General features: G+C 40.2%; 1 protein-coding gene across 1 annotated transcript in view; it reads left to right on the top strand.

Annotated features, from left to right (window-relative positions):
* The first annotated feature begins 4,478 nt into the window (after positions 1-4,478).
* The window catches only part of PDE7B (phosphodiesterase 7B), a 346,643-nt gene continuing 339,825 nt past the window's right edge, over positions 4,479-11,296 (top strand). Inside the window, exon 1 of the mRNA XM_036872058.1 lies at positions 4,479-4,746. Within this exon, the coding sequence (XP_036727953.1) occupies positions 4,726-4,746 (21 nt within the window). The 5' untranslated portion in view covers positions 4,479-4,725. The remainder of the gene's footprint in view (positions 4,747-11,296) is intronic.

The following is an 11,296-nucleotide window of genomic DNA, read 5'->3' as shown; positions in this document are numbered from 1 at the left end:
CTGCACTTTACTCTCTGGATGACTACTTCACATATTGTCTCCTCAAACCTCCACCACTTCTCCTATCCTTTCTCTTAGTCAATGCTCCTAACTCTCATTCCATTGAGAAATTAGAAGTTACAGAGAACTTTCGTTCACAGTCTTGTGATACCACCACAATGCACCCAGCACTAGCTCTATCATTTACTCTGCCTTCTCTTCTGTTTCTATGGATGAATCATCCATGCTGCTTTCTAAAGCCAGTCACTCTTAATTAGTGTTTCATCACTGCTGTAATAAATTAACACAAACTTAGTTCATGGATCTGTAGGTGGACCTGGCTAGGTACTCTGCTTAGCGTCTCACAAGGCTGAAAACAAGGTGTCAGCTGGGCTGTGTTCCTTTCTCAAGGCTCTGGGGGAAAATCCATTTCCAAGTTCATTCACGGTGTTAGAAGAATCTGATTCCTTGCAGCTATAGGACTAAGGTAACTGTTTCCTTGCTGGCTATCAGTGGGATGGCCTTTAACTTCTAGAGGCCTCTCTCTGGTCCTTGCACATGGGCCCTACATCTCAGAGCCAGTTGTGGTGTGCTGAATATTTCTGATACTTGGAATTTCTCTAACTTACTCTGCTGCATCAATCTTCTGCTTCCAGCCAGAGTGAGTTCTCTGCTTTTAATGGTTCATGTGAAAGCAGCTATACTCCAATAAAAATGATTCATGTGACGAGATTGAGCACACCCAGATAATCCAGAACAGTCTCCTTCTCTTAAGATCCATAACCTCAATTGTATCTTCAAATTCCCTTTTGCCATGTAATATAATATATTCAACTGATTCCAGGGACTAGAGTGTGGACATCTTTGGAGGGCCATTCTGCCTATCCCACACTCCATTTGTGCTCCAACAATTTCCCCCTCTCTTCTCTTCAACACTGTTTCTCTCAACTGGATTTTTTCTAACAGCATACAAAATGCTGGTATTTCTCCCATATTAACAATGCTTCCTTAACTTCACTTTCCCTTCCAATTACTGCCCCATTTCTCTGTTCTCTTTGGAGAAAACCACCTTGAAAGAATTGTTGTCTATCTCCAATTGTCCTTCCATTCTCTCTTGATCTTTCACCCTTTCTAGCATACTGAACCTGATTTTGTCAAGGGCACAAATGATTTTACACATTTTAAATTCAAGGGTCAATTTTCACTCTTCATCTAACTTTCATTTTGCAAAACTCATCATTGAAAATTTCATTTGGCTTCCAAGACATTACCTTTTTAGGTTTTTTCTTACCTCTTGGAGACTCCTTCTCAGTCTCCTTTACTGGGTCTTCCTCATGTTCCTGATTACTTAATCTTAGACTACCTGAGGCTTTTCTATCTGTACTCATTTCCTTGGTAATCATATCCAATCTCATGGCTTCAAATACCGTGAATATACAGTGACTTCCAAATTTATATCTATAGTCTAAAACTGTCCCCTGAACTCTAAGCTTGTATATTCAACTACCTTTTCAATATATTCATGTAGCTATCTTATAGGCAAAGGTAACATGTTCACTGTCAGACTCCTCATCTTCCCTACAAAGGCTGCTCTTCCCACTGTCTCTTGGTCAATGCCAGCTCCATTCTTCCATTTAATGGAACCCAACATTTTGGAAATGTTACTGGCTCCTCTCACTAATCTACCTCCCTTAATACCTAGTGTCCAATCCATTTTAAAAACCCTACTGTTTTTAACACCAAGATATAATCAGAAGCCAACCCCTTCTAGCCACCTCCACCAAAGCCATCCTGGTCGACACCACCATGATGTCTGGCTTGTTTTATTGCAATATACCCTCCATCAGTTCCCCTTCCTCCAGTCTGACCTCCACACAGCTGCCACAGTGAGCCTGTTAAAATGCGAGTCAGATCACCTCCGTCCTCTGCTTAAAACCCTACTTCTTTGAGAGTAAAAGCCAGAGTCTTTACAATGACCAAGAAAGCCCTGCATGATCTGCGCCCTCTAGGCCTATTGCCATCTCCTGCTGCTCACCTGCGACACCCCCCCACTCAGAGCACTTTCCCTACATCTTTCCTCATCAACTTCAAGTCTTGTTCAAATATCACCTTTGCAGTGAGACCTTCCCTAGATATTCAATTTAAAATTGCAAGCCCCCATCTGACCAGTAACCCTTCCTTATCATAATTTTTTTCTCCACAATATTATCACTATTCAATATCCTATTATAGTCTGTCTCCCCTCAGAAGAATCTAGGGAATCTAGTTTCATGAGGGCAAGAGCTTTTCGGTTACTTTGTATTTTTCACTGCTTTATCGTCGACACTTAGAACAGTGCCTGATACGGAGTAGGCAATCAATAAATATTTGTCCCTGTTGAATGAAGATCCAAAACCACTCTTTAGTTCACCTCAAAACCAGGTTCTCCTCCTAGTCTTCCCCACGTCAGTAAGTGGCAACTCTATTCCAGTTTGCTCAAGCCAGGATCCTGGGAATTATCCTTGACGCCTCTCTTGCTCTCACACCCCACATCTTGAAATCCTGCCAATTCTATGTGCACACACAGGCAGCACACACACACACACACACACACACACACACACACACACACACACACACACACACACACATCCTCCAGAATCTGGCCCTCTTACCTTCTTCACTGCTTTCACCCAAATTCAAGCCATTATTGCAAATGGCCTCATTACTGGTCTCCCTGCCTCTACCCTGGCTCCCCTAGAGCCATTTTCCACTCAGAAGAGAGAGGAAATCCCATAGAATTTACATCAGATCCTAGGCTTTCCATAGCGCAAAGCACTCTGGTAGGTTTTCCATCTTGGAATAAATTCTAATCCTTTTACATGGCCTGTAAGATACTTCCTGATCTTGTCCCAGACATATCTCCCTGAACTCATTTCTTCCCTTTGCTCATTGTCTTCCAGCCACTCTAGTTCCCCTTTTGTTTCTTGAATATGCCAAGCATTCACCTGTCTCAGGCCTTTACACTGCTTCCCTACCTGGCATGCAGCGCCACAGGTGACCTGCTTCTTCACTGCATTCAGGCCTCTGCTCCCAGTTGCTTTAAAAGTGTGCTTCCTTGATCGTCATTCCTAAAACAGCACACACACACCTCCGTGCCCTTACTTTCCTTTATTTCAAAGCCCTTATTATCAACTGACATTATATATTTACTTATTTTTATTGCCTGTCTTCCCTCTTCCCCAAAATGTAAACTACATGAAAGCAGATACCACCTGTTTCATTCACTGCTGTATCTTCAACATCAAAGAGGAATCCCAAGCACTACAGCTTGTGTAACCCTAGCATGTAGGATCTCAGGGAGGTATAAATACCTTCTTTCTCAAGGAATCAGCATTCATATTTGGGAAAGGACTCACCTTTCTTGAATGTTGTGCTTACCCCTAAAACATTTTCCGTGTCTAAAGCAACGGACAAATTGGATTGATCAGTCTGGTTCACATGCCCCTTATGGTTCTTTTGGAGGGGAGGGTCTTAGGGGGAAGGCTATGCAATCTCTAGATAGAGGAGGGAAAGGTTCCGGAAGAAAACAAGAGGTTCTGTTAGCAGAATGGGGCGGGGGGGTGGGGAGAAGGGAGAGGATATGGAGAAGGCAGAAACAACAGATGGCCACCGCCGAGATTTTCCAGAGTGGGAAGAGAAATACAGGGATGAGCTGGGGGCCCTGGTAGAGGAAATAGCCCTAAACAACTGTACCTTCGCACACTTTGGGAGAGAACGTGCTGAAGCCCCAGGCAGGCTTGTGTGGCATCCCTGTGCCCTGCTTCTTGAATGACTCCCTGTGGGGAGTTGCAGGCGGGATCTCCCTGGCATGAATAATCCTGACGCTTCACCACAGAAGCTGGAGGAAAGAGAGGAAAGCAGGGCTCAGCAGCATCAACATGATTTCTGTTTTTCACTGCACGTAATATTGTTCCCCAACTCGTTTGCGCAAGTCTCCCTCCACAGCTCTCAAGATTAACAACTCATTTTTAGGTAAGGGTAAAAACGAATTAGCTCAAACACAAGCAACAGCTGGGAAGTGAGCAAAAGTACATACACTCACATTTGAGAAAAATATAAATCTTGATGCTGTCTTTTAGCTCAGTGTTTCTTGTCTATTTTGTTTTTTTGATACACCTCACCACAAGGTAGTTTCAATTGTTAAAATTTTTTCCTGAAAATAGAAAATGTCTCTTGGGTTCTCCCGAGAGTGGGGTGCCCAGGCACACACACATTCTTCCCATAGCACAGCACTTTAAAATTAATAGCACATGCAGAGGAAAACTAAACCCTTTGACGTCACTCTTGAAATGAGGAAACAGAAACAGAAAAGGCTCCACTCCAGTAAGCTGCCAGAGTTGAAGCCGATTGGTCTCCGCTTTTCCTTGCCTGTGGCAACTGACAGCACCTCCCAGCCTAGCAGGCCGGCTGCCTGCTCCCCCAGCCAGTCGGTGGGTCTGGGCACTGCAGCAGGCTCGGCTCCATCCCAGCACTTGCCTGGGAGAAAGAAACGTGGTATACTCACCCAGAGAGAATCTCTTTCTACCTTCCTTCCTCCCCGATCTCTCTGTGTGCTTTTGTGTTACTTTTTTTTTTTTTTTACTTAATTATATTCCTAATCCTGGATGAAGTTGCTGGATTCCGCAGCACAAGTCTTCATGAACAAGCAGCACCGCTCAGAGATTTCACGGCATTCAAAGGTCACAGAACTGCCACTATGGTTAAATGTCTTGTTTAATGGTTGAGGTAGGTACAACAGATTTCAGCGGCAACTCATTTTTCTTGAGAGAACAGAATCACAGAGAGGTGGCAGGAGTTTTATTTTAAATGAACCTGTATGTATATATTTTTTGGTCTGTGATTGTTACTACAGCAACCAGCTTTTGAATTTCCTTCCTTTTTCTAGGCGAACTGACTAAACATTATCACTTACCCTGAATTAACCGTTTCATTCCAAGCAGCCTAATGAGATACTCCGGCCTTTTCGCTGCACTTTGAGCCCCTCCTGAGGAGGGTTGCCTTTTTTCCTTTGGCTTCTTTTTTAATGAATGCAATATTTCTTCTCCAATGTAAATCTTAAGAGTTGAGTCATTTTTTCTTTTTGGTGGGACAGGACAGGAAAATATTGGTAAAGAGATTAGTGAGGGCTGCGGAACAGGGAAAAAGAAAATCCTTTTTTCTCTTGAGTTTGTCATGTTGGTTGACAGAAGATGAAGAAATTAGTATGAAGAGAGGAGGAAGCTAATAATGAGATTGAAGGTAGAAAAACCTATAGAAGGTGTGTCAGAAAAATGAACTCTTGAGGAAAATGCACTTTATCATTTTGTTGCATTTTTTTTTAATGTTCTGGATTTAGAAGTCAACAGGGGAGATGCAGTCCCTGAATTACATGACCAATGATTTAGATCTCATTATTTATAAAGGAGAATAAAACTTCTTTATTAGCACTGCAAATTTGCTAATTATCTTTTCCTACAATAGTTGAAAGCAGAGTGAGATATTTAATTAGGCACTTGAGTGACTGAGCCTGGGAACTAATTAATCTTCTATAGATTCTGTTCTTCATGTGTTCAGCCAGCATGACTATTAAAATGTTACAGTAAACCTCTTTGCCCCTGAAGACAGGCATATGCATTTATATACAGTAAACCACTAAACGTTGCCGGGGTGGGAAGCAGGGCAATTAAACCAAGGCTAATATTGTTTTCAGTGGCACATTATTATTATGGGTTGAGGGGGACCCCTGCTAAAAATCATTCCTATCTAGAGTCAGTTATTGTAAGAGCAATTCAAGTAATATATGGTTCACATGGATTTCCTTATTACCCTTCTCAAAGTTATAAAATAGCAAGTAAGACAGGATTGTTTGACACCATTACTGCTTCCAGAATTTCTTGATTTTTTTTCCCAAAGGTTTCTATTCTCAACGTTAAGAGAAATTTTTAAAACTGGGTCATGTTAGCAGTAAGATTAAGCAAGGTGTAAAACACATAGTGAATTTCAAAGAATTAATGAAATTAACTGCATAAGAGTGTAATGTACCAAGTTAAGAACTGCAAAAATATTAGGTCTGAAATGCAGAGGATGTGCTGTGAATGGACAATTGCTTTTCTGCAGCGCCTAGTGGGAAAACAAGGACTTTGTGTGTTGCAAATGCCTAACTGCAGCTCCTCCATTTCCTCTGCTTTATCTTTTATTACTGGCTGGTGAAACAAAGACGGGTGTCAGTAGTAACGTCTTGATTGACATTTTCTCTAATAAAATGAAGTCTCTTTTTGTCTGAAGTAGAAGCCCAGAGTTGACGAGTTGCAACTCCAAAGTCTGTATCCTCTTTATAAGGATTTTTACCTGACTCTGTAAGCTGTCTGATTTCAGAGTGTACTCAGTTGAGACAAAATCAGCGGTGACTATATGTCAGCCAATTAGCTGGGAGAAACTCTGTTTTGAATCAAGTTACTTAGGGCAAGGGTGGAAAAATCCAAGATGTGTCAGGAGCAGACACCAACTTAGGGAAATTAATTGCACCAGTACATCTTGTAATGCCTTTCACGATGTTCAGCACAAAGTTACTCATTGTCAGTTCTCAATAAATACCTAGTTAAAATGTTTGCTGAGAATTTACTACCCTTCATATATTGTAAATTATTTAAATAAATTTCAAATACGGCATTTTCAACTGTCTTTGAAAAAAGCCTTTGTGTCAGTCCAACCTAAAGTATAATCTATTTAGGAGGGCATTGCAAACATTGACTGGTGTTCTTTTCAGCCAGAGAACCTTGTTACCCCAAACAGAGGCAAAAGTAAAATGACCAAGTTTCCTCAAAGTGAGCATGTACCACATGGAAATGCCTCTACCTAGTAATTAATCTTCCAAAGTTGAATTTGTTGTTAAGCAGGCTCAAATCACAGGGGAAGCTGCTTGTTGACTGACAGAACATAGTGCTGGAAGGAATTTATTAAGCAGTAAACTAATCCCAAGCAAGAGTAAAAGGGCCTCATTATATTAAAGTGAAGTGTCAAAATTAAGAATCAGAATAGACTTTAGAACATCTAAATGTAGAAGCTAACAGGTATTCTAAGTGGTTCAACTCACCTTGACTTTTGGGCGGTAACTTTTTGAAGGACCCTCAATGTTCAGAACTTTTTACCCAAAGACTCCACCATCCCATGGATTCAGCTTATATATCCCAGAGAATCCACAGACAAGTAGGACTCTCTCTTCTAGGAGGCAAGTCTAGCTAAAGAAGAAGAGACTTGGCATTTGGAAATGAGATGAGACCCTCTCTGTCAGCGCCTCCCCGTGGTGGCCTCCCCATTCCTCCTCAGAGCTTCCCCTTGGGCATCCTCACTTCTCCTAAGAATGTGTCTTGGGGAGCACGCCCATCCCTCATGTGGGAGGCAGCCTTGGGGTGCTTTACAGGCATCAGGACCATTGGCTTTACAAGCATCCTAGGTGGCTTTGTCAACATGCTAACCTTGATTCCTGAGGTGATGCATACTTGGTATATTAGCAGTCTTTAAAGTGGTCGATATGGAAATTTGGGGGATAGAAGGGAAAAAGGGGTGTAGAAACCCAAACTGACAATATCTACTACGTTCCAGGCATTGTTAGAGATTTGAACAAAGGGTACAACGACGTGCGTCCAAGTCCTAGTGTATAATCAAGGCAGTTATACTTTCCCAAGAATCGCTTAGGTATCTGGATAATTTCATTTGTACGTAGAAAGCGATTGCATGGAGCACACTAAAAACAGCAGCAGGTAGAGACAGGGGACCCGTGGGCACCCTTATTCAGGATCTAACGAGCTGGATGACTCTGAACCACTTGCTCACTCTTGATCTCAGTTTCATCATCTGTAAATGAAACTGGTTGTATTGGGTTATTTCTAACAATCCTTTTTTAGATGAAACTTTTTACAGTATTCTTATTTGGTGTTTTTTTAAAAATTCCATTTGTATATAAAAATGTGAGTGTTAAACCTTTATTAAAAAAAAAAAATTACTGTGTGCTTTCAACATGTCAAGGGCTATGCCTACTGAGGCAAAGTGAATAAAAAGATAGATAAGCAATGATTCCCACCTTCAGGAAACTTACATTCTGGTTGAACTTAAACAAATAGTGGAGCCTGGGCAGAGAAATGGAGGAACAGAGAAAATTTGGAAGGGAGGTGGTGATGAAGAAAAACAAAAGAGGTTGCTTTATGCAACTGAATTCAAGAAAAAAATCTAAATTTTCCATCTATATAGATATTTACGCCTATTATTGTGGTCTTTAATATGACCAATGGAAGGCATTGTCATTCTTTTGAAATGATATATTTGTAATGGTGTCCTTAAAAAATATAATGTGAAAGGAAGCCAAAGTTTTCCCTTTAGTTGATTAAGCTACTGTATAGGTTTGAGATGGTGAATTAAATCAGTACATTGATATCTTCTCCATCGTCACTTGGACTTGGAACCCCTAGGAGTTCCAGAAAGCAGGAGTCCTTCGAGAACTTTGACAGCAGCCCCAGGTTCCAGTAGCCATTTGGTGCAAGCAAGGAGGGTTCCCAAGCTGTGATGGGCTTGACCACTGATGCCTTGTACTGTCGCAGGAATGTCCTTGGTGGCAGGAAACCTCCCAAAGTGGCTCAGAACTTTCAGAGATGACCTGTGTGAGTTAAGGCAAATTTCTTAAACTTTGGAGGCCCCAACTGCCTCCTCTTTAAAATGAGGCTTTTGGAATACTTTTGGGATGCCTTCTTCCTTTCCAGATTCTGAACTTCACCCTGACAAGATTAATGTTGACTAGTTAGCATTAATTTCTTTTTATTCTTCCACCTCTCCCATCCTTTATTTCTACCACTTCCCTTAAAAGTTTGCCTTTACTCAGTATCCAAATTTATGCAATTTCACCTCCAAAATACCCTCATTGCCAAGGAAAAACAAAAACAAGTCCCTGGGTTTTGGAGAATTTCTCCGCAGGAGGACTGTTGCTCCCCAAGGAAGACCACCTGTCCTCGCCCCCTTTCTCTCCTCTGAGGCTGATGTGCTGCTCTGTGACTGTAGTTCCCCTTCAGACAGTAAAGGGATGTGCTTTGTGTTCACTGTAGCTGGAGACTTTAATGTGACAAGTGTCTTTTTCCTAAGTGCCAATCATTGTCCTAGATTTTCTGTGTTATCTCACTTTAATATCTCTTCCACTCCAATTCTGGTTTCTTTAGGGAATAACTGAAAACTTGTTAATAACTAAGTTGGAGGAATCCTCAGAAGAAAGATGTTTTTGGTGAATTGGTTGGCCATTGAGTGTCTGCTCTGAGACCTGGGGCCTGTGGTACAGGGTGGCTGCCTCATCCTGCTGGTGGCATTTGATGCAATTGAGCTGCTCTAATCCAGGCACTGGTTGGATCCTACTTGGGTCCGAGCATTCCTCTGGCATCTCCTCTGGGTATGGTTTACAGATAACGTCTCAAGCTTGGAGAATAGGGGACAGGGTTTGTAGTTTTGGATAAACCTAAAAATAACATGACACAAAACACACACAAGTCTATTAAGCAATATATAATTCTTAATATATTAGTGTATAAATACCCCAGTATTGAAAATCAAAACCCTTTCATGAATGCTTTATACACTTATTTGCATACAGTATAGAAGTATGAAAATAATAGCCTTAGTCAATATACCAGTAAAGAAAGTTTATGTCATACATACCCCCTCCATCCTTCCCGCTCCCTTCACCCCTCCTTTCTTCCTTCCTTCCTGCCTCCCTTTCTTCCCTTTCTTGCATTTGTAAGGAGAAGATGGAAAAAATTAAGATTGGTAATGAGATTTTGATGGAGTTTCCGTTTGTAAAATTTGAAGTAATGTTTGTTTTAGTTTTTCCTTTCTAATTGTTGGTGAATATGTGCAAAATTTTTCATTAAAATTCCTGCTCAGATTCTTGTCTTATTAATACCTTTTGTGTTTTACATTCATATTTAACATGTAAATAAATATATAAGATATCCTTTCTACATGATGAAAATCATCATTACCTGATCACTGCTTCAGACACACAAAAAAGGATTCAGTTCAAAACAGGAGTTTATACATAATTTAAATACACTGAAGGATATTTAAGAGTTTTGAGTTTTAAAAAATATTCTTCTTTTCCCCTGGGATGGGAGGTAGGGTCCAGGGTTAGTCTGGGGTGAGGGGTATTTCCATGGGTTCAGGTGTAGACATAAGGAGGTTAACATATACCTGAACTGGTCAAAATTTGATATCTAAAATAAAGACACTAAATTTTCAATGTTTTACATATTCTTTGACCCTAGTAAATCTTAGTCTAAGAATATATCAAATTATGTTTATTTTTGCCTTGTTTGTAATATAAAAACTCAGAAACTACCTAAACTAATAATAGGTGAGTTGTTGAGTACATTATTTTAAATCCATACAATAGAATGCAATATAGTTACTTAAAAGAATAAGCTAGATCTACATGCACAATCTGGAATGATTTTCAAGATGTGTTAAGTGAAAAAAAGCTGCATTAACATTTGTATAACAACATAAACATTCACACACACTGATGGAAAATTTCTAGAAATTCAAATAAAAAACTTAGCAGTGGAAGCCTCTGGCAGGAGAACTTTGAGCATGGGATGGGAACAAGACTATCTGTTCATGTATATACTTTAGAATTGTTCAGCTTTTCTCCCCATAAGTTTATTACATACACAGTGGAAAAATTATATATATTTATTTATTACTGCGTGATATTTAAATTAAAGTTGAGAGGAAAATTAGAAAGTAAAAGAAGAAAGAGTTCTGTTTTTTAATTGCTTCATTAGCTTCTTCCTTCAATCATATTGAATTTCTCCCGTGTGCCTTTAACACAAGTGGGGAGGCCATCATGCCCCGGAAGAAAGAGTCCAGGAAGTGAGGAGATAGATAGCCCAGCCCTCCTGCTTGAGTAACTTTGGGCCAGTCATCTCTCAGGGCACCAGTTTCCTCATGTACAAAACGAGAGGCTTAGTCAAGCTCAAAGTTCCTTCCAGCTTTCATATATGTTTCAAAGTTTTCATAAGAAAACTTTTTGTCCTGTTGCCTGCCCAACTATTTGAGACCTTTCTCCATAAACTAAATGTGCATATATGACTGTATGTATTTTATTGCTTTGAACACTTTAACTAAATTTTCTCTTTTAGAATTGGTCAATTTGGTTTAATTTTTCAAATTAATTAAATATGCACAATTTATATTTATTCAAATAGTGTTTAAGGAAACCACACATCATGGACTTTATTAAAGTATGCTATAATACCATTTA

The sequence above is a fragment of the Balaenoptera musculus genome, chromosome 12 (assembly GCF_009873245.2).
Source record: "Balaenoptera musculus isolate JJ_BM4_2016_0621 chromosome 12, mBalMus1.pri.v3, whole genome shotgun sequence".
Taxonomy (NCBI): domain Eukaryota; kingdom Metazoa; phylum Chordata; class Mammalia; order Artiodactyla; family Balaenopteridae; genus Balaenoptera; species Balaenoptera musculus.
The sequence above is the reverse complement of the archived record's forward strand: the minus strand, read 5'-3'. Positions and strand labels throughout refer to the sequence as shown.